The sequence below is a fragment of the Antennarius striatus genome, chromosome 22 (assembly GCF_040054535.1).
Source record: "Antennarius striatus isolate MH-2024 chromosome 22, ASM4005453v1, whole genome shotgun sequence".
Classification (NCBI taxonomy): Eukaryota; Metazoa; Chordata; class Actinopteri; order Lophiiformes; family Antennariidae; genus Antennarius; species Antennarius striatus.
The window spans coordinates 14,061,458-14,085,850 of record NC_090797.1 but is presented as its reverse complement, the minus strand read 5'-3'; the positions used below and the strand labels follow the sequence as shown (position 1 = coordinate 14,085,850).

The following is a 24,393-nucleotide window of genomic DNA, read 5'->3' as shown; positions in this document are numbered from 1 at the left end:
GCTGGCTATGAGCAAACAGTGGGGTACAACCCAAGAAAAGATGCCAGCTCATCATGAGGCCACATGAAAGACAAGATCAATTCACTTCAGCTGCATGTTTCTGGACGTGGGAGGAACCCGGACACCCCGAGAAAACCCGTGCAGACACGGGGAGAACGTACAAACTTTACTCAGAAGGGAATCAAACCCTGAACCTTCTTGCTGTCAGGCAACAGCAATACCCACTGCACCACTGTGCTGCCCCACAGTTTAATTGTTCTTGTTCTATGCTATTTGATAAGAAAACAGAACAGCATTGCATCAAGGAAATAAGAAACACTCAGTGATTTTTAAGTGAATGGAAATGCAGACACTTCATGATGTACACCTGAGATGAGCTCAACTCCTGCTCTGGTTGTTTCCTCGTGCCTCCCACCCTGAAGAGGGTCAAAACCCACACTGCTGCTGCTCTTATTATTACTTGAGCTCATTGAAATACACTCCTGAATTCAAACCATCTTGAATTTGCAGATCTGGATTTGTTGTGATTTCCTTTAGTCAGAATTTTTCCACTTTTCTTTATGGGTATATACCATCTTAAAATTAGCCAGATGAAACAATACCGTGGAGGATTACCAGCAGAAACAGTTGAGGGCAGTGTGACCATTATATTTTTATGATCGATTTAAGCAGAAATGTTGAGCTCTTGGCATAACTAACGCAGGTTATTTAGATTCAATCCAAGAAGAATGGAGGCAAGTGTTTTTCTGTTTTAAAACATTATTGATAACGTCAGTGATTAGATGAAAGATAGGTTTGATCATTTGGTAAACTAGCTTTTATTGGCTTAGTGGATTTCAAAAAATTTTATGAAGCGCCACAACATGAAACTGCAGAGCCTGTCACAATATGCCAGGTTTTTTGACTTTTTGAGACTTAAGGCAGATCTCATGGGACTGTTTTGATTGGTGGATTTCATTTGACTCCACCCACATTGACTGTATTAACATATCACCTAAACTGATTTCAGTCATTGTATATCAGTGAGGCCAAGACGACTGTCAGCCAACAAACTGCAGGATATCACAGCATCATTGAAAAGAGCATCAGAGCATCAAACTGGTAAAACTGATTAATTGAAACCTGATATTTGTCTTGAACAACACATTTGAATCATATTAACAAATAAAAAGGCAAAAGAAAAGGAAATAAAATTGTCAACTGATATGCAGCCATTACATTAAGTCATGAGTCCTGTACTACTAATATAAAATTTGTATTCAAATTAATATTCCTCCAAATTTACTTGAAACAGTCCTTCCGGCCCCTCCTTTGCAGGGGGAGGGCCAGCACTCATACTACAGCCCATCTCTGGTTGGATCAGCATTGACGTCCTTACGAGCAGCTTCTCTGCACATAAAAAGGACACTTCAGTTTTTGAATTTATTTTTGTCCTTTGGTTCCATATCATTGCTTCATATTCATGTTGAATCAGAGAAAATTAATTTGTGAACACTGAACTTTTACTCTGGGTTCTCACTACCTCCGACCCCATGACGTCATCTTCGTGAGCAGGGCTTCCCTTCCTCAGTCCTGTTTGGGTCATACCTGCGGAGGACTGGCGTCTTCTGTCCTACTCATGGTCCAACAGTCTGTTGTACTGTTTTGCTCTATTTTGTGCAGGCTGCTTTTTTGGCAATGGTCAAGGAAGAATAAATACACCTTTCCATGGCTGAACTCTTATTTCAACACGTCATCGTTGACACAACACAGAGTGGTAGCTCAGTGGACAAAGTTTGTCCAGACCAGCATCATCTGGATGATCCAGTGTCAGCTGGCGTCACACTTTACATGCTGATGATGTGTGAATATCGGAAAAGGGAACTGCTCACCTCTTCCCAAATTATTTATTCACAATAAATAAATGTGTTCCTTGTTAATATACAGTATATAGGGACGTAGCTTCTGGACTTTTAAGATGGCAATTAAAGCAATTAGTCTACATACTGTAGATATATCCCTACAGTAAACAGAACAACAGCACTGATCCAGTTACGGAACAGAGGATGGAGAATCAGAAGGAGACGGAGAAGTTACAGCAGCTTATGATGCAACAAAGTTTGTGTCTGTCAGAGCTCACCGGGGACCGAACACGTGAAGCTCTGAATGAAGCATCTAGTGATCAAGAACAGAAAGAAAACACCGATAAATGTCCGGAGGGTCGGAGGAAGATTAATGTCTGGCAGTACGGGGACAAAATGCACTGAAAATGACTGGCAGTCAAAGAGTTAATGTCTAAATCAAACGTGTTTTAAGGTTAACAGACTGCAGTGTTCACCTGTTATGAATATGCAGTCATCGAGGTTGGGAGACTGTCTTTTTCCATGACTGCTGGTGATTTACCTCAACTTCTCTCTGCTCACGTCACGCATTGAGTGAATGACAGGAAGGGAAACAACAGGTCAGATATTTTTTTCAAGAAGAAAAAAAAAGAAAAAACCCGGCACCAGCACACCAGTTATTATTTTGAAAAAATTATTATGGTCCAGAATATTATAAAATATAAAGTTTTTGATTTCATTTTCATTCCTGGCAAAATACCAAAAGTTTTTGGTTTTCATTTTTGAAATGTTTTGTTTTTGTTTTGTTTTTGTTCCTGAAATTAACTGAAATAGCAGTTTAGTAATTTAATAAAAGACTTTAGCAAATGATATGCAACTTTGGGTGACACTTCTGCTTCTGCTTGTTGCTTATAAGGACTCAATCAATCAATCAATCTTTTTCGTAGGTATGGTGATAATCAATCAATCAATCAATCAATCAATCAATCAATCAATCAATCAATCAATCAATCAATCAATCAATCAATCAATCAATCAATCAATCAATCAATTAATCAATCAATCAATCAATCAATCAACTTTTATTTATATAGCGATTAATCACATCTGAAGACATTTCAAAACGCTTTACAGATAGAAAGCCAACAATGCCCTCCAGAGCGGGGCGGGGAAAAACTCCCTCATTGAGGAAGAAACTCCAGGCAGGACCCAGACTCTGGAGGGCGGTCATCCGCCTTGACCTGTTGGTTGGGAAAAAGAAATACACTGGGGACAAAGATAGGTCAAATAAAAGTGAGAAAGAGAGAGAGAGAGAGAGAGAGAGAGAGAGAGAGAGAGAGAGAGAGAGAGAGAGAGAGAGAGAGAGAGAGAGAGAGAGAGAGAGAGAGAGAGAGAGAGAGGGTGTGGCCATCTCCCATGAGATCTAAAGGCAGGCTGACTTATTTTTGTTTTTTTTGTAGTAAACTTTGTGAACAGGTACACAGGTACAACTTTTGGAGATGAAGACTTATGAGGAAAGCATAGCATTTTTGGGTCAATGGGGACGTCTACAGAAGATTGCCTTCTTCCTTCTCTCTGTCAGCCTCGTGCCAAATGGATTATGTGTTTTTTCGATTGTCTTTGTGGGGGCCAAGATGAGCCATCACTGCCTGATTCCTGAAGTTGACCTCACTGAAGATTGGCTCAATGCAACCATACCAATAAAGGTAAAGAAATAGAAAATAATGTTTTGCCATCATTTTTTAATCAGTTGGCTTACAAAATTCCAACAGTAAGCTGTTTCAAGAAATAATGGTGTTAGTCATACCTGTAATTATTGTGTGACAATCACATTGCTAGAGGTGCTTCTGGTGTACAAAATGAAGAACAAACACAAGAGAAGGTGGACTAATTATGATTTACATTACAATTATGTTTAAAAAATTGGAAGTCCACTTTGATAGACAAAGCTTAGGTTTTATACCTGTCAGTTCCTACGAATCCCACATTGGTGGGAGAAAATATAAATGATCGCTCATTCAAATCTTAGTTCTCAAGAGGTTCCATGTTAGAGTTTGAAAAAGCAGTTTGTAACACGTAATACCCAGCACACGTTACCTTGTACGGAGATAATTGGTATGCAAATTAATTTAATTAATAATTTGAATGATTATTCATTTAGTATACAAATTATAGTTTCTCAAAATTCAAAGTTATGTCTTTATATTTGACTTCATCTTTATTCTGGTAGAATCAAGAGTTGAAAACCCAAAATATTAAATTAAAAAGTTAAATCTAAAAAGTTGGAATCATCAAATTGTTTTAGAGTGATAATATTTGAAATGAGTAGTTGATAATGAAAATATAATGAATATTTATTTATTTTACATGTATTAATATACAGTGCCTTGCGAAAGTATTGGCTCCCCAAAAACTTGACATTTTACCACATTTCAGGCTTCAAATATAACAAACTGAAAATATTTTTCAAGAATCAACAACATACGAGACACAATTGTGAGTGGAACCAAATTTGTTCAACATTTTATATTGTGTTTACAAATAAAAACTGTTTGAAGCCAAAATGTGCCAAAATGTCAAAAAAGTTCTTGTGGGGGGGCGGGGGGGATACTTTCGCAAGGCACTGTATCTGTCCAAATTATGTAGATAGCAGTGGACTTCCTTAACAGAGAAATTCATTGTATTGGAGGGTCACTATAATGAGACCATCGTCTATTGTATATGATTGTTACCAATATACTGCCTTATTCTTGTAAAAAAAATGGAAAAGCCAATCAATTATGTCATGGCAACTGCCCATGAACAATTCAGGGTCGGATGACTGAAAACTTTGCAAACACATTTTGATATATCTGTGTGACTGGGAGGTGGTGGACGGGAAGCAGGAGCTGAGCCAATGCAGCAGGTTCAGGCTTGATGTGATCAGAAATCTCTCAGCTCGGGGACTCGCTCCTGGCAGAGACGTCAACCTCACAGACGTGGAGCAGGAGGGCTGTGTAGACGGGTGGAGCTACAGCAGGGACATCTACCAATCCACCGTTGTCTCTGAGGTAAGAGTTGTTTCTTTAGCAGTATGAGCTTCTCTCTCCTTTCTTTGATCTGTGACAACTGTGGTAATGCTTGGACTCAAAGTTTACAATTATCTCATAAAAATCAATGCATTACGTATATTGTTGGCCATTGATTCACATGCTATTGAAAAATTAAATAATATGAAATTTACTAATCAAAAGATTAAAGAATTCCCTGTAATGTCACAGACTTCTGCAAACAACACTGTGACTTTACTTCACATTATACAACATCAGTTGTAATATTTTTGAATGATCAACTTGAAACTTCTGTCATTTGTCTCATAAAAGTTCAGGAACCACTGTAGAAACCATTCTTATTGGCTAGACAAGCCATAATGCAGCATCATTAAAGGAAATATTTTACGTTTTTAAATTTCGTTGAAACACAACAGCATTTTGCTCAGTTAGTAAAGCCAACTAAAAACAAGTCATACCAATGCACAAGAATAGCAATTTGAGACTATTCAACTGTTCAACTCCATAAGCAAAAACTTGTGGACAGTGGTGAGGAAAAACATTGTTAACCCTTAGGTACCGATTAAAATGGCTCTACACCTTAGCCAATGAGACAAAAAATTGACATTTCATAAAAGTGTTAAAAAAAATTGTAATACAGAAATATATTTTTTTCTTTCAATGCACCAATCTTTTACATTACTTCAGCCCTATCCATAGATATAAAGTTTTATTTATTATTTTATATGTCTATATGGAATTTGCCATTATAACCTTTTTTTCTTCCAATGGGAAAAACACGAAATGTGGAATATTTCCAGAAGTTAGTGCACAGTTAAATACTTCTGCTAAAGATATTACAATCTTGACCATACCAATAATTGGTAGGGTTATTAACTTTAATGCATCATTAGTTTTTGGTACAATGAGAATTATAACTTTTCTGAACACTTTAACCAAAGAGACAAAAAATTGACATTTCATAAAAGTCTAAAAAAAAATTGTAATACAGACATATATTTTTTTCTTTCAACGCACCAATCTTTTCCATTACTCCAGCCCTATCCATAGATATAAAGTTTTTCCATTATTATATATGTCTATATGGAATTTGCCATTACAACCCTCTTTTTCTTCCAATGGGAAAAACACAAAATGTGGTATATTTCCAGAAGTTAGTGCACAGTTAAATACTTCTGATAAAGATATTACAACCTTGACCATACCAACAATTGGTAGGATTATTAACTTTAATGCATTATTAGTTTTTGGTACAATGAGAATTTTAGCTTTTCCAAACACTTTAACCAAAGAGACAAAAAATTGACATTTCATAAAAGTCTAAAAAAAAACATGCCATACAGAAATATTTTTTCTTTCAGTGCATCTGATCTTTTCCATTACTTCAGCCCTATTCATAGATATAAAGTTTTTTTATTATTATATATGTCTATATGGAATTTGCCATTACAACCCTCTTTTTCTTCCAATGGGAAAAACACAAAATATGGAATATTTAGAAAAATTTGCATATGGTTAAATATTTCTGATAAAGATATTACAACCTTGACCATGCCAGTAATTGGTAACAATATTAACTTTAATGCATAATTAGTTTTTGGTACAAAGAGAATTTTAAAGTTAATGAACACATTGGCTAATGGTCCAAAACGGATCATGTCATGAAATTGTATGCGCCTCGCCATGGCAACGTGTCCGGTGCAGACAAACAAAAATGAGACCTTCGTACAACTATATATTTTATTATACATATAAACATTTCAACATTCATTAAATTGCAAACATAAGAACAATATTTGTGCAGTGTATGCCGTGGTATGGTATGTTTTGTTGTTGTTTTTGTTGTTGTTGTGTGTGTGTGTGTGTGTGTGTGTGTGTGTGTGTGTGCGTGCGTGCGTGTGTGAGAATGAATGTTTACTGGCACTTGAAACACGACTCACAGATAATCCTGTAGTGCCTCTTGCATGCATGTGCGTAACACTTTACGCACTGGCTCCACACTCCCTTCTGATCAGCGCACAGCATGCGAGTCTTACGTGATTTGGCCGGGACCGGCTGTGGCTCCTCCCCTGCCCCATCTTCCTATTGATTGCCCCGGCCCTGGACTTCACGGACCAGGCTCGCCGAAAACGGTGCTCTAGGCATCCGCGGTCGGTTCTCCATTGCTGGGGTGACGAGCGCTGCGCCGAGCTGCTCCAAAAAAAGGTGGCGTTTCGTGGACCGAGAGCTGTTCCAGCCGGGGTACACAGACAAGAAAAGACGGAAGGCGTTGTAGGAAACATGGACCATGTGATAAAAAAGACACATGGGCCAGCGGCGCGTTTGCCGGCTGCAGGAGTAGGTGCCACAAGCCTGCGGAAGAAAAACAAATTACACGAATGATATGCATACAATTTCACACATCCCTCTTGATAAATAGAAAAATATTCAACGAAATGAAGTGCATAGGCTATTGCTATATCGCACAATCAAACGTAGTGAGTAACAGTAAATAAATACCAGTAAGTGAAATAAATAAGTGATGCGTAAATACCTGGTCCAGGTGGTCGACGGCTCCTTTGCAGCGATTATAGTCCATTATTATTTGTGGGGTTTTTTCCCCCGATTCCTGGACCTCTGGTTCCCGGTGTTTTGTGCTCAGGAGAAGCACGTTTGTTTTGTTTTTGTTTTGTTTTGTTTTTTTGGGGGGGGGGGGCACGACGACATATGACATGATCGCTGTCTTCATGCGTGAATTCGAACAACGATGACTGCACTTGCCGCTGTTTACTGTCTAAGAGCTGCGGGGGGAGCACAGCCAGCCCCCCCAGCCAGCGGAAAAGATGTGTCCGTGGTCAGCTTGTGGCCCTGGAGCGATTCAGTGAGCTCCAGTGCCACACGCATTCCTTGGTTGCGCTCCACCGGAGCTGACGCAGACCTCCCCGTATAAACCTGGAGCCTCCACGCGTAAGAGGTCTGGACATCACACAAAGCCCAGATTTTGAGTCCGTACTTGGCTGGTTTGGAAGGCATGTATTGTTTGAATGAACAACGGCCCCTAAAAGTGACCATTTATCTACTGTGGCTTCTTTTGATCCAGCAAATTTTGCTGGATCAAAAGAAGCCTCCGCTCACCTATTGGATGAATGGAAATACATATTTTTGCAGGTGTGTAAACACAGACCTGCAAAACAAATCATGTCCTTTTTCATGTCCTTCTGTCACACCAACTACCTTTCATGAAGGTAGTTGTTGTGAATGAAGGAACGAAAATAAGAAGAAGGAGGAGTAAACAGGAGGAGTAAACACAGACGGTGGGTCTGTGTCTGTGCTGTGGGGTCAATGTGGGGACAGTGGCTTGCTGCAGACAATGAAGATCATGTTGCATTATAACATGTCAGCATTATTGTATATAGTAATATATATAATATGCATATATAATATATTAATATATTATATATATATATATGCCTATAGCATATGAAAAATATGTGGTTATAATGGGAGTCAATGAGACCATTTTTGTACCAATTAGTTCCTGTGTGTACACGGTGACAATCTACTATTCTATACACTTCCAATGACAGGCATTAAGGAATTTAGAAAATAAAGTTGAAAGAAAATGACTGGCAAAATTTAATATATTTAGCCTTTTAATTGACTGATTTATTGGGAAAGAAAAACATAAAAACAACAAAAATGTCACTTTTGGTACCAATCAGTCCCCAAGGGTTAAAGAAAAGAATAAAGCACACACATACATATTATTTTTAATCTGCATGTGAAGTGTTTGCTTTGTTCCCAGCACCTGACGTACAATAACAACATGTAATCAATGATGAGGCGTCACTGATCCAGACGTGAGAATGAAGCCTGTGGTACTACTGTGATGACTTTTATCTCACAACAAAGACCTTGTTTTTCCAGTGGCACTAATCATCCTACGTAACTCACCCACACGAACACATATGCATATGTTTATAATATATACAGTACACACATGAACATGTCATCTACTGTATATCTCTTACTGAAACCTTTATTGAACCCTGAAAGGATCAATAATCATAAATCAATTTCCTATAACATATGGCTACAATGTTATACAACAACAACAAGCAAGGATTAACAGACTAAATTAAATTATATTCGGTTTTATTCAGAAAATGTATGCAATACAGGAAACGTCAAAGTGCTGTCCCCTAGGGTCATTGACCGTTGTGTGGCTGCAGTACAGTCACCCTGCCAAAGAGGGCGCCCACATTCCCAATGAGTGGGGCACTGAGTAATGAAACAGTTTTCGGCAAAATTGTCCCAAATAGTTCGAAGCCTGATGGGGCGCCATTCGGACATCACGCCAAAGTTTTAACATTACATGTCTGGGACCATTTGTCAAACAAAACACTCTTATCAACTGCAAACTCGACGTGTGTCTGGTCAGTTTCCCAGTTTTTGTCTGTATCCTTTGGGTACCAGCTCATAAGCCCTCAACACAGTCTTTTCAGTATGTCGTAGTTCAGACTTAAAGACGGACTGGCACAGACTTCCTGAGCTTTACCCCCTTACACTGGAGAAAAGGTGACCAGAACTCCTCAGGTAATATCAGTGCAGTAGCTATCCGCTCAAAAACGATAAAATACAGGTCTACCTCGGACTCACAAAACGGAGGGACCAGTGTAATGTGCTTACTGATGTCAAAAGCAGGAGCAGAACCAAAACTCTGATTAAGAGACACCGAGGTGGAGGCTATGGAGGCTTCTCTTTCCACTTCAGGAGCCCTGACACAGAGATGCCTGACTTGCAGTTTAAGCTGTTTATTCCTATTCTCCACTTCCTTTATTTGAAGGGCTATGCGGAGATCCTCTGTGGTCATTTTTTCCACAGCCAGATGGGAATGGCTCTACATGCACCCCAGCAGCCTCTGCTGCTCTCGGCTTCTCCGCTGGTGCGTCAGCAGCTGCCTCAACAGCTAGTTTAGATAGCACACGCCGCTCTACCAACCCCGCTCTACCAAAGAGTCTGCTTGAGCTGTGCTTTTTGAGCACTATATGGCACCTCCACCTTATAGTGATCAGCTTTTTTGTACTTTTCAATTTTTCCCCAAGAAGACTGGCCACAAAACCATTCAGAAAAATCACCATAATTTCCCCCCCACACACACACACACAAACCAAAAAACACCGCCAACCAGAAGACAAAAACAAAACAAAACCTCAATGAACTCACCCGGAACGAAGCGCGATAAGAATACGGACGAGCGCCCAATTCATGTTACGCCCAGTCTAAGAGTGTCTGAGCCATAACATGAACAGGCCCAATTTCCCCCAAGTCCCAAGGTTTGGGGAAGATGGTAATTATTTAATCTACATCCCCACAGTACATTTTAACAAATATGATGAACTGGACCAGGGCTGTACATTTGTCTGAAGATGAGTCAGTCATGGTTCCAGGAGATTGTAAGATGAGATATTTACACAGAAAGATGGTACACAGAAAGGTTTTTCAAGTTTTTAATTACCACTTTTCCAAACAGTGTCTTTAACACAACAGGAAAACAAAAAAACAAAAAAATATTGCCTTCAGCAACCTGTCACCATTAAAACATTGATGCTGAGCTGACGTTCAGCAAGTCTGTTTCCTACTTCAATAGCCAGATCAGTCAAACTACGGTTGCGTATTCCTTGCCGCATTATTTCTTCCACCTGTCTCGCTCTTGTGCTTTCTGCTAGAGCGCCCCCGGGAAGCAATTAGCCTGTAAAATAATCCATAGATTAGCCTCATGGTTGTTTAGGTCAGTGCCTTCACAGTATGTGAAAAAATAGTGAGTTATATGCTGGACATTCTAGTACATTCTTGCCTGTTTCTGTTTGTTCAGACCAACCATCTTGGTACATATCCTGCTCCGTCATGGCTGCTTCATCTTCACAGTTCAATCAATCTTTAATTTGTATAGCTCTGAATCACATGACCAGACATTTCAAAGCGCTTTAACAAACAGAAAAAACCCAACAGAACCCTCCAGAGCAAGCATAAGAGACATCCCCATCATGTAGTTGGTAAATTCAAAGCACAATAACAGCTGCATGGATGACTGTATGATGGCGCGGAGGAAGAAAAGGAAGAAGTTGTTTTCCAAATCACAAGAAAGCAGTGCATCCCTGGGATGCACTTCAAGAAAAGTTTGTGCATCCCAATAAGATGTTTATGCATCCCAAAAGTAATAACAGAATATTCTGTAGAAGCGTATGCAAGGATTGAGTTTTGCCAATAGCACAATTTAAAAACTAGAAAAACTGTTAATTTTAATGATTTTATTAATAACAACTTCATAACTGTTTAAGTAAAAAGAAAAAAAGAGTAAAATTTAGTATTAATATTATCAAAATGTTAAAGCCTGGTAGTCATTTAAAAGAATGGTTTTAGAAATGAAAAAAGATGTAATAGATTTTTTTTCACTTTTACTTTTCACTTAGTAGTTTTCTTTGCCTTATATTACACATCGCGAAGCGGTGATGTATTGTAATCGTCAGTGTTTGTGTGTTCCGCCGTCTGTCTCCGTCCACCAAATATCTTCAAAACCGTTGCAGAAAGAAAGATGAAACAAAAAGCACATTACTCGGGCGGCAAAGGGGAAAAAATGAGATGATGACCTTGACCTTGAGAAAACTAGGTCAAGGTCAAATTTATACTTTTGTACTCATCGCAGATTTTTGGAAGGCAGTCATTTGATACCGTACGCGCATTCTATTGGCCAACAGCATCCGGAGGTGCGCTCCATTCTGTGAGTGTGGGAAAAGGTAATACAGATAGAAGGTGGTTTAATATCAGTATGGGGAGGGTTCATAAACGTTTAAATTACTGTAAAAAATAGTTTGTTACTGTAATGCAAAATTTGTTAATCGCGTGCGGTTCCTGGAACGCATTAACCGCGAGTAACGACAATGCACTTGTATACCATCTTATGTACACATCTCTGAAAACTGATGAGATATAATCACAAAACAAAAAGCAACATTTCAGGAAGCCAGATGCACAAAAATGTGTAGGTCAGGGTAAAATGTTGAATTCAGGGGTGTCGCAGGATGTTGCAGTCTCTAACTCTCTTGGTCATATACTGTATTCTCCTGTCAACACTGTACCAAGCTGTCAGAGCCTTCTCCATACAAATTTCTCTAATATCTGTCAGTAATATCTGTTTCTTTTCGGTCACTAACTTTTGATTGTTTTTTTATGCAAGAAAGCTCATTGTCGCTTGCTCTCTCTCCAACTTTTGGTATCTTTTTCGTAGGTATGGTGATAATCAATCAATCAATCAATCAATCAATCAATCAATCAATCAATCAATCAGTCATTTATTGTCTACCGCTTCATCCGCTGTGGCGGGTTGCGGGGAGCTGGAGCCTATCCCAGCTGGTATATGGCGTGAGGCAGGGGAAACTCCCAGCGTGACGGCAGTGCACTACGAAGCCACACAGAGACACAGACAACCACGTACACACACACTCATACCTACGGTCAATTTTGAAGCCGGCCAATAAATCTGAACTGCATGTTTTTGGAGGTGGGAGGAAGCCGGAGAACTCAGACAGCACCCACGCAGACACGGGGAGAACATGCAAACTCTGCACAGAGCGGGACGTGAACCTGGAACCGCCTTGCTGTGCAGCGACAGCGCTACCCACTGCTCCACCATGCCGATCAATCAACATTTCTCTGTGTAACACTTAATCACATCAGCAGACATTTCAAAAGCTTTAACAGAAAGAGAAACTCAACAGGACTTTCTAAGCAAAAGTGACAGCTTATGCTTGCTCTGGAGGGTCTAACTAACTCCTCGCTCTAACTCCATTATGTAAAATGAGCAGACGTGTTACCGTTCGGTCGATTTTAATAAGGCAGAATCCTGCAGATGAGTCTCGAGACGAGAAACTCCTAACGAGATCAATACATAATGGCGATTTACGGGTTTGAAATTGAAGCTGAGAAATGTAAGTATTGTGAATATTTTTGTTGAATAGAAGTGCATTTAAAACTTGCGTCCCAGGGACACACGCTGTTTCACAATCGTGCGTCCCTGTCAAAAAATATGGGTCAAACAAGAACACTGCTATCAGTATATCATTGATGCTTTTTATAGTTTAGTGTTCGAAAGTTTTATTGGAGTTCCTTCTGCTGTCACAAAACCTGTTCTCCAGCAAATCTATTAGCTAGAAAGTACCACTTGGATTGTGTAAATGCTCTCGACGTCTCTCCTTTAGCTATTCTTTGTGCTTGACTGCCTGCAATTAGTTCTGCCTTCTGTTGAATGTGGGTTGGGGTGTACTGTTTACTGTCCATCGCAGTAAACAGTCAGACTTGTGTTTTCCAGTCATCTAACTCACAGATGACTGTTTAATTTGCTGTTTATCCTGTTCATCGCCATCATGTTCGCGCCAGTGATTTGTGGTTGTGTTCATCAGTCTGGCCAACTTCTGCTGTGATATGAACATGCCTGATCATGTCTGAGTGATTATTTCTTGTCATGTGAACAGAGAGAGTGAGTTACAGTTACAGCTGTTTCTACCAAAAGAGAATGCATTGTTAAAGAGAAAACTACTGAAGTAAATATCAAAAGGTTCAAATGTTTTAATCTCAGACGAGTATTCAGTGATATTTATCAGTTGATGATGGATTACCCCTGTGCTTGTTTGTTCATTCACAATTCTTCCAGTTTGACCTGGTGTGCAGTGAACAGTGGAAGCAGCCATTCACCTCAACAATTTTCTTACTGGGAGTCCTGTTTGGGTCTCTCATCTCAGGACAGATCTCGGACAGGTAGTGAAAATGTTATACTGCAAAGTAACTAGACTGCCTTAGTGATGGATAAACCATGACTTAGCTGCAAGACATTAGCCAACCAAACCAGACCTAAACAGGTAGCGCTTCCTCCTTACCCACAGCCATTCACTTTCTTATTCTGCTGCCAGGGATACAGTATGTGACCCTCCATCACAAATATCAACTCAGAAAGTAAAGTAATTGTAGAGTTTGAAACCAAACCACAGCAGCCTACACAATTGAGTAATCCTAAATACTTTGCTGCTTCTCGTACTATCTCTGCAGACCTGGTTTTCTTGCACTCAGAGGAGTTCTTTATTTCCATTTTGAAAGCTATTGTGTTCAGTATATGTTCTCTGAAAATACTTATGTATGTATGTATGTATGTATGTATGTATGTATGTATGTATGTATGTATGTATGTATGTATGTATGTATGTATGTATGTATGTATGTATGTATGTATGTATGTATGTATTTATTTATTTCACTATTTGACTTCTCTAATTAGATTTGGAAGAAAACCTGTTCTAATTGCAACAATGATCACTCAGGAAGTTTTCAACATTGTTCAAACATTTTCACCCACGTGGACGGTGTTCTGTGTTCTCTTCTTCATCACCGGGTTTTCACACACTTCTAATTATGTAGCTGCTTTTGTGCTGGGTAAGTGCTACCATTTTATATTCTTTGCATAAAAATATTATTGCCAAGAGTGTTCCACTGAGCTCCTCTCTCACCATCCTCCTAACAATCTGTACGTTCACATTCTATATATACATGCCTCAACTAGATTTTTCTCTACATATTATGAACCACTATATAGAACCACTATATAGTAACTTAATTATGTTTTGTCTGAACTTGTTCAGTCTGTCTTTGTTCTCTCCCCCTCTCTATGTTCGTCTCTTCCCCTGTCTCAAATAATATTTGGTGTCCCATAAACATTATATATCATCACTGATATATTCTCTCATGCATTCCATTTTCTTTTTCTCTTTCTTTGTGTAGGTGCTGAGATCTTAAGCGGTCATGTCCGGGTCATGTTCCTATCTTTGGCTTTAAATTGTGGATTTTCATCTGGCTACATGTTGCTGTCTCTCGTTGCTTATTTCATAAGAGATTGGAAACATCTGCTGTTTGTCAGCTCAATTCCTGGTTTAATACTCATCCCCATCTGGTGGTAGGTTGAAATCTAAAATATTATGGAAAATGTCCTTACTGGGCACTGTAAGATGCTTGATAGTACTGTACTTCTGATTGGACCTGATGATTATTTCTGTGTTGAATACTGATGCAGGTTAATCCCAGAGTCTCCTCGATGGCTACTCTCTGTGGGAAGAGTGGAAGAAGCGGAGGCTACAGTCAGAAAGATTGCTAAGTTCAACAAAGTTGAGGCTCCTGTCATCATCTTTCACGATTACATTACACAAGTAAGTCTGTTGGACATAGACAATGCAGCAGCAGACACAGAAGCCAATATGTGTTCTTCAGGATGAAACATAATGTCCTGTTATGACCTGAATGAATGAGAACATTCACCGTTGATTTGTGAACATGGTTTTTCATCTTTTGCACCAGCCTTGACAACAGGCAGGAGTGTTCAAATGATGTATTTAAAGCAATGCTAAAAACCTATTTGTTGACTGAAGTTTACTTGTCTTGGTCTTTTTGTCCATCTGTTTATTTTGTTTTATTTGTTGTATTCTGTTAACATAAACTTAACATGATTTTAACATAATCTGCTAAGATTATGTACAAGACTTTAATTAAAAACATTTTACTGTAAACCATAAAGATAAGAATTGTAAAGCTGATTCAGCGTAAAAAATTAAATCAAGCTTTCTGTCTGAGTATTTGCATTAGTATTTACTCAGACTAACAAACAGTGAAGCCCAATATCCCTCTAATGAGGCAAATATTTTCTCACCACAGCAAAGATTGCAAATGACACCAATCTGCTCCTGAGAATTAATAGTTTTTAATCTTATTGTTTTATCAATCAGGACCAAGAAACAAAGACACTCCCTAAAAAACACTATAACATCTTCCACCTGGTGAAAACAAGAAATATAAGAGACACGACAATCACTGTGTGTCTGGTGTGGTGAGTATGGCCCATCCATCCATCCATCCATCCATCCATCTATCCATCCATAATTATTAACATTACATCTCAGACATTACATGAATAATTCAAATTCAATTGATTTCAGGATAATCTGATCAGATTTTGATGAGACCATGGACATCTCCCAAAACACATTTTTAGCCATAACTAAAAATCTGTTATGACAATTACAACATTTTACACAAATGTATATTAGAATAAAATCCTTAAGTAATTACATTTTTTATAAAGAAAGTCAGAATCCTGTTTCAGATTGACACCATGGAGGTCTAAAGAAACACTTTTGTTGACTAGATTCTCTGTGAAAACAACTTCTAGCTGTCCATAAGTGAATTACAATTTCTACTTTTATTATTACATATGTTGCCGTCTTTATATATTTCTTTGGACAATATCTGGGAGATAGCTGCAGTCACACCGTGATCAAATAATTCTATCAGAACTCTCATGCGCCATTGGAGGAGACCCACTAGGAACTGTAGGGGGGGGGGGTATTTCTACTCTCTTGATGGTAAAAAAAACCCCTGAGCTGAGACGACCTCTCTGCTTCAATTTGCATAGCCAGCTTTAGGAACCACCAGCTGTCTCTTAAATAGAATATCTGGCTGGAGGTAAGTCAGTTGTTGATTGACATAGCTACATACAGTACTGTAAATGTTGTAATAGTGTTACTGTTAGTGCTTGAATTGGTCCCTTCACCTCCATATGAATATTAACTGAGGCTGTAGAGCGTTTAGGTAAAGCTGGCAACCAATTTTGCTACGTTTGCCTAAACTATGCTCATTTGAACTTTTAGTTGCAATATATAAACTTGAATTATTCAGTTATTAATACTCTTATTATTCATGGATTTACTGTTCAGTTACGAATACTGTATATTTGTGGCAGTGAAGCATGAATTCAGGTCTTAAGTCAAATGGTCTAGGTTTTTTTGTGTTATTAATGATATTGCTATGCGGATTTTTATTAAAACTTCACTTTGTTCTGTTACTCTGTCCAGGTTCAGTATGAGGATTGGATATTATGGTCTTTCGTTGAATACCTCCCAGCTTCACGCTGACCCCTACATCAGCAGCTTCCTCTGTGCAGCAGTGGAGATACCAGCACATGTCAGCATATGGCTCGCGCTGAAATACATGACACGACGAATGACTGTCATCTGCATCCTGGTCACTGGATCACTGTCACTGTTCTCTATTCAGCTGATACCTCAAAGTATGAAACTATCTGCTCTACAAACAATTACATGTTTCAAAACTTGTTAAACTTGACTCATTATCATTGTCTTATATTACACTGACTCTGGTCACTTCATGCCTTGCCACAAAAATAACAAGACTGGATGTTCAAACATGTTTAGATGTCGTCCAAATGATATGGTCATGTAAAGACATCATTTGGAGCACTAAAAATACAGTATTTCTCATAAGCTGATGTTGCAAAACAAGGAAGTAAGTCACTGTAGATATTTTGTGAGTATTATCAGGCCTGCCTTGAAGCAGTATGTTAATTTTATTTCCATCATTATCATAATTTTTTTTGTATTTGCTCAAACAAAAGAATAGTGACTTTCAACCACACGAACATTAAAAACTGTAATTTTTGTGTCTTTATTAAATGTTTTTAGCCTTTCACTATGTTTTCCAGCACTTACATGAGAAAAATCTCAAAAGAAATACATAGATCAGATTAGATACACTGTACTATAATGATCCCAAACTAGGAAATTCACAAAGCAGTGAGTGAGTAAATAAACTTTGTGACTGGAAACAGTCTTTAAATGTGCATGGGTGGAAAACAAAAGCCTTTCAAATGTATTTTAAAAGCCTTCAAATTTGTGTTAACATAATTGAGGGATGAAATATTAGCTGGCTAAACCAACTGTATTCTTTTGTGTACATGGACGATGGACCACACAGTGGAAGCATTAAGAATGGTACTTTTATTTTCCACTTTCCAGGTTTATCCTATATTGCTGTTGCATTGGAGATGCTGGGTAAATTTTCCATCTCAGCTGGTTCAGACCTGATGTATATCTACACAGCAGAGCTTTACCCGACCACCATCAGGAACACAGCGACAGGAACCTGCAGCACAGTGGCCAGAGTGGGAAGCTGCCTCGCACCTTTTGTGTTAAGCCTTAGTGAGTACACTGACTTTTAGAGTCACAGTCTGCAATAATTGAATTTATCTCAGTAAAACATTTTGACAAAGGAGCTAATAATCCAATTTCCTCATTCAGGTGTGTACTATAAGTATGTACCTCACATTGCGTTCGGGACCATGGGTATCTTGTCTGCCTTTGCTGCTTTCTTCCTGCCAGAGACTTTTGGACAACATCTCCCTCAAACAATTAAAGAGATGCGTAAGAGAGAAAGGTGTGTTTCGTCATACGTTCTCATAAAACTCTATCATTATCAATATGATACCATGCTATGTAGATTTTTCTCATCAAGATTCACTTAGTACTGTATTCAGATAATGATTACTGATTTTAAAATAGTCTCGAATGATAATGTGACAATTATGATATTAGACTTTACATTGAACAGAGTTTTTCCTCTTTGTTGAACATGAAACAAATGATGTCAGGTTTGTATGTTTTCTCCCAACAGCATAAATTGCACATTCATCACTCACAAAAAGCATTCACCATCTGTGGCAACGCTGGAAACTCGACTCTGAATATCTACAGACATTACTGGCATGAATTAATTACATATAAAAATGATTGTGATATGATTTTACTGCTAATTCAAGTTGAATCTTAATGACAAGATGTTACTGTTTTTAATAAATTAATAGAAACCTAACTTAAACATATGCCATTGAAAATAGAATGACCACATGGATGTAAATCTGCCTGTAATATGTTTTGAATTCTGCATATGCATGTGTTTAAAAGTACAGTATAATTTTCATGTCATATTGTGATAATATAGTACAGTACTGATGATGATGATGATGATGATGATGATGATGATGATGATGATGATGATGATGATGAGGAGGAGGAAGGAGGAGGAGGTGGAGGAGGAGGAGGAGGAGGAGTGTATTGCTAGTTTCATTTTTGGGTATTTTGATTGTTTTCAGGTTTCTGGATCTCTTTGTTGCCCACTTATTCTGTTTCAAAACTAGTAATGCTTCTTAATCTTGATGTTTATTTACTTGTTTAGTGCTGTTATTTTGTTCAGCAGCGTTTTTCTGTTCTTGTGTGTTTGAAATGAGATCATTTTAGACCCTTGTTGGAGGGCTGTAGCTGTAGCTGTATCGTTTGAAGGGATCGGATTAGTTAGAAAGGAACAGGGACTGACTGTTTATCCCAATTTCCTCTTTCAAAGTTCTGAATTCACATGTTTCATCTTCTATCTGGAATAAATCTGTCACAGCAAGACAAGCTACTTCTCAGATGCCGAAAATCAGTTGGTGGACTTGTGTCGTGGAAAATTTATTTTACCTGAATTATGAGGTGATTACTGCTACTGAAGCAGGAATAAAGACATAGTATTTTGGTGTCACAATTTTCACTTCTCAATGTCATGTTATACTATTGAACAGTTTATCTTTCAAATTTGCAGAATTGGATTAGATCATTTAGAATAGGACAAAGTCCTGCACTGGATGTCATCAGATGCGGAATACAGGAGCAAAAAACGTTATTAAGCACAAAGTATCAAACAGAAAATCTTTGAGAGAACCAAAACTCCTACTGAAGAATAAAACTAGACTAACAAAGTAACAACAAAAGATCACCTTACGCTGGGAAATACTGGTGTCGATCAAAACCAAGAGAATCACAGGAACAAAAACTTGAGGCTGGAACACGTGGCAGGAGGCAAGGTCAGCAACATGACGAGACACAGAGTACATGACTATGTACTGGTGTTATACAGGTATACTGTGACGGGTCTGTGTCACAGCAAAACTACTCCGGTGAAATATGGACATGGTACAGGTGGAGGCGGCTGTCTGATAAACATCTGACTCTATTGTAGCAAATTTTTCAAATTTCACCACATTACAAAATACAGTTTGGAATTTTGAACCTCACCCTGTGGAAAATTGATTAACAGCAACACAGTTCATGTGTTTTTGTGTTTCAATCAGAACTATTGTGCGGCATTACTCTGTTTCTTCTTCTTTTCCTTTCGGCTTTTCCCTTCAGGGGTCGCCACAGCGAATCAATTTCCTCCATCTAGCCCTGTCCTTTGAATCCTCTTCTCTCACACCAACTACCTTCATGTCTTCCCTCATTACATCCATAAACCTCCTCTTTGGTCTTCCTCTAGGCCTCCTGCCTGGCAGTTCAAAACTCAGCATCCTTCTACCAATATATTCACTATCTCTCCTCTGGACATGTCCAAACCATCTCAGTCTGGCCTCTCTGACTTTATCTCCAAAACCTCTAACATGTGCTGTCCCTCTGATGTACTCATTCCTGATCCAATCCATCCTGGTCACTCCCAGAGAGAACCTCAGCATCTTCATCTCTGCTACCTCCAGGTCTGTCTCCTGTCTTTTCCTCAGCGACACTGTCTCTAGACCAAACAACATCGCTGGTCTCACCACAGTTTTGTACACCTTTCCCTTCATTTTAGCTGAAACTCCACCCGTTCCATCCTGCCTGGACACGCTTCTTCACCTCTTTTCCACACTCTCCATTGCTCTGGACTGTTGAGCCTAAGTACTTAAAATCCTCCACCTTCTTGATCTCTTCTCCCTCTAACCTCACTCTTCCACTTGGGTCCCTCTCATTCACACACATGTACTCTGTCTTACTGCGGCTAACCTTCATTCCTCTCCTTTCCAGGACAAACCTCCACTTCTCTAGCTTCTCCTCCACCTGTTCCCTGCTCTCACTACAGATCACAATGTCATCTGCAAACATCATAGTCCATGGAGATTCCTGTCTAACCTCGTCTGTCAGCCTGTCCATCACCATGGCAAACAAGAAGGGGCTCAGAGCTGATCCCTGATGCAGTCCCACCTCCACCTTGAACTCCTCTGTCACACCTACAGCACACCTCACCACTGTCTTACAGTCTTCATACATGTCCTGCACCGTTCTAACATACTTCTCTGCCACTCCAGACATCCTCATACAATACCACAGTTCCTCTCTGGGCACCCTGTCATAAGCTTTCTCCAGATCTACAAAAACACAATGCAGCTCCCTCTGGCCTTCTCTGTACTTCTCTATCAACATCCTCAAAGCAAATACTGCATCTGTAGTACTCTTTTTTGGCATGAAACCATACTGCTGCTCACAAATGTTCACTTCTGCCCTTAGTCTAGCTTCCACTACTCTCTCCCATAACTTCATTGTATGGCTCATCAGCTTTATTCCTCTGTAGTTGCCACAACTCTGCACATCTCCCTTGTTCTTAAAAATGGGCACCAGCACACTTCTCCTCCATTCCTCAGGCATCTTCTCACTATCTAAGATCCTGTTGAACAACCCAGTCAGAAACTCTACTGCCACCTCTCCTAGACAGTTCCATACCTCTACAGGTATATCATCAGGACCGACTGCCTTTCCACTCTTCATCCTCTTCAATGCCCTCCTCACTTCATCCTGACTAATCTTTGCTACATCCTGGTCCACAACAGTCACCTCTTCTAGTCTTTGTTCCCTCTCATTTTCCACGTTCATCAACTCTTCAAAGTACTCTTTCCATCTTCCCATCACACTACTGGCACCTGTCAATAGACTTCCATCCCTATCCTTAATCACCCTAACCTGCTGCACGTCCTTCCCATCTCTGTCTCTCTGTCTTGCCAACCGGTATAGATCAGTCTCTCCCTCATTACTGTCCAACCTAGCATACAAGTCATCAAAAGCTTCTTGTTTGGCCTTTGCTACCTCTACCTTCACCTTACGCTGCATCTCCCTGTACTCCTGTCTACTCTCCTCAGTCCTCTCAGTGTCTCACTTCCTCTTGGCTAACCTCTTTCTCTGTATACACTCCTGTACCTCCTCATTCCACCACCAAGACTCCTTATCTACTTTCCTTCCAGATGACACACCAAGTACTCTCCTACCTGTCTCCCTGATCACATTAGCTGTAGTTGTCCAGTCATCTGGAAGCACCTCCTGACCACCCAGAGCCTGTATTAACTCCTTCCTAAAAGTCATGCAACACTCTTCCTTTTTCAGCTTCCACCATTTCGTCTTCTGCTCTGCCTTTGCCCTCTTCATCTTCCTCACCACTAGAGTCATCCTACACACCACCATCCTATGCTGTTTGGCTACACTCTCACCTACCACTACTTTGCAGTCACTGATCTCTTTCAGGTTACACCGTCTACACAAGATGTAGTCTACCTGTGTGCTCCTACCGCCACTCTTATAGGTCACTCTATGTTCCTGCCTCTTCTGGAAGAAAGTATTCACTACAGCCATTTCCATCCTTTTTGCAAAGTCAACTACCATCTGTCCTTCTGCGTTCCTCTCCTGGATACCAAACCTGCCCATCACCTCCTCATCACCTCTGTTTCCTGCACCAACATGTCCATTGAAGTCTGCTCCAATGACAACTCTCTCACTTCTAGGCATGCTCTGCATCACTTCATCAAGGTCCGACCAGAATTTCTCCTTCTCCTCCAGCTCACATCCTACCTGTGGAGCATACCCACTAACAACATTGAACATCACACCTTCTATTTCTAGCTTCAGACTCATCACTCTATCTGACACTCTTGTTACCTCCAGGACATTCCTAACAAACTCCTCCTTCAAGATAACTCCTACTCCATTTCTCTTCCCATCTACACCATGATAGAACAACTTGAACCCTGCTCCTAAACTTCTAGCCTTGCTACCTTTCCACCTGGTCTCCTGGACACACAGTATGTCTACCTTCCTCCTCTGCATCATGTCAACCAACTCTCTACCTTTTCCTGTCATAGTTCCAACATTCAACGTCCCTACTCTCAGTCCTATACTCTTGGTGTTCCTCTTCTCTTTCTTCGTGCGAACGCACTTTCCTCCTCTCCTTCTTCGACCAACAGTAATCCAAATTCCACCGGCGCCCTGTAGGTCAACAGTGCCGATGGCGGTCGTTGTTAACCCGGGCCTCGACCGATCCGGTATGGAAGTCATAGGTTTGATTCGCATCTTTGATTTGGCAAAAGTTTTACGCCGGATGCCCTTCCTGACGCAACCCTCTGTATTTATCCGGGCTTGGGACCGGCACAATAAGACACTGGCTTGTGTCCTCTTGCGGCTACATTGTGCGGCATTACTCTGTTTAACGTTTAAAAAACTAATTAATTAATAACAAAGAACTAATTAATACGATATGCTTTTATGACTTTGAGCCGAGCTGTATAAACATGATGAAAATTTTTTTAAACGTTAAACAGAGTGCGGCATTACTCTGTTTAACGTTTAAAAAAATTTTCATCATGTTTATACAGCTCGGCTCAAAGTCATAAAAGCATATCATATTAATTAGTATGTAGCCTATTGCTACATAAGTAACTTAAATTGTGAGACTTGTTATAATGTTGACGGGTCAATACCGTTTTAATCCACAAGATGGAGTTTATGTTATTTTCTGTTACCTCCCCCCAGCAAGAAGAAAATAATTCGCTCCCCCCCACTCTCTGCCGCGACTATAATTAATATCAATTGTCTATAAAGTTGTTAGAAGTACACCTCTGCATAACATTGTATCGTTATTAACATTAAAGAAATGAAAAAAAGAAATATAGTTCAAATTATAAGAAAGAACTTTATTAACATTATGTTTTAGTCTATAACAAAAGATTTTAAGTGCATCAATTTGACTGAAATAAAAAAAAAACTTTTTAAAACTGTAAACATTTTTGACTAACTCATTGTAATATTTGAAACTGAAAAATTAAATAAAATCAATAAATGATAACAAATTCAAATTCTGTTCAGCAACATTAACTGAGGAGCACAATATTACATACCTTCACCTGTAAAACACAATGAATAAAACTTTTTTTGCAGATTTTTTTCTTTTCAGAATGAAATAGTCAGGATTAATGGCTACAAAAAGCAGTTCTGCAGTGCACAGCTGTTAAAAGTGAGGTTTGAATATGATGCTGAACTTTCAGCTCCTGCTCAATGTTTCATCTCCTCTGCTATGGTGGAGTTTTTTGCACTGAGCAATTCGGTAAGCCACTTTAATGATGCTACCCCATATAACAACATATATGGCTAGTGGGAATCCATGGAAATTCCTAGATAAAACAACAATATCAGACTTCATACCAAACAAATGAAAACAAATGTACTGGTATTATAAACCAAGCGCACCCAATGTAGTCAAAAATCAACGTGGTGACGTAAATCATGGATTGTGCTGGGCAGGCATTGTGAAGTCGTAAATGAATGTTAGCAGGCTAACTGGAGAAAGAAAGAAAACTAATGGTGAGACTGGGAAAGGAGCTAACGTTAAAGGAAAAATCACCTGTCAAAAGAGCAGGTGGAAAAGAAATGTTAGCTGACTACATGAACACAACTGTATGTAGTTACTAAAAGAGCGTTTTTGTCAGATGCCCGAGGAGCATTTGGGATAGTAGATTGATTGTCCCATTCCAAACAGAAACCATAGCTGGACAG

The 24,393-nt window shown here is 39.3% G+C and overlaps 1 protein-coding gene across 1 annotated transcript; it reads left to right on the top strand.

The window, feature by feature from the left end:
* Positions 1 to 3,319: 3,319 nt before the first annotated feature.
* LOC137589682 (organic cation/carnitine transporter 2-like) lies at positions 3,320 to 19,996 on the top strand. Its single transcript, XM_068307543.1, has 11 exons — positions 3,320 to 3,526; positions 4,688 to 4,870; positions 13,560 to 13,663; positions 14,178 to 14,332; positions 14,678 to 14,849; positions 14,967 to 15,103; positions 15,680 to 15,773; positions 16,798 to 17,012; positions 17,758 to 17,940; positions 18,040 to 18,175; positions 19,963 to 19,996. Exons 1-11 carry the CDS (start codon positions 3,320 to 3,322, stop codon positions 19,994 to 19,996), a joined length of 1,620 nt encoding a protein of 539 aa, XP_068163644.1.
* Positions 19,997 to 24,393: the final 4,397 nt, after the last annotated feature.

Bases quoted from the DNA above. Each gene is read 5' to 3' on its own strand.
- LOC137589682 (XM_068307543.1), top strand. From the start codon at position 3,320: ATGAAGACTTATGAGGAAAGCATAGCATTTTTGGGTCAATGGGGACGT. The intron at 4,871-13,559 runs GTAAGAGTTGTT...CAATTCTTCCAG, and splicing joins AATCCACCGTTGTCTCTGAG to TTTGACCTGGTGTGCAGTGA. The intron at 15,104-15,679 runs GTCTGTTGGACA...ATCAGGACCAAG, and splicing joins CGATTACATTACACAAGTAA to AAACAAAGACACTCCCTAAA.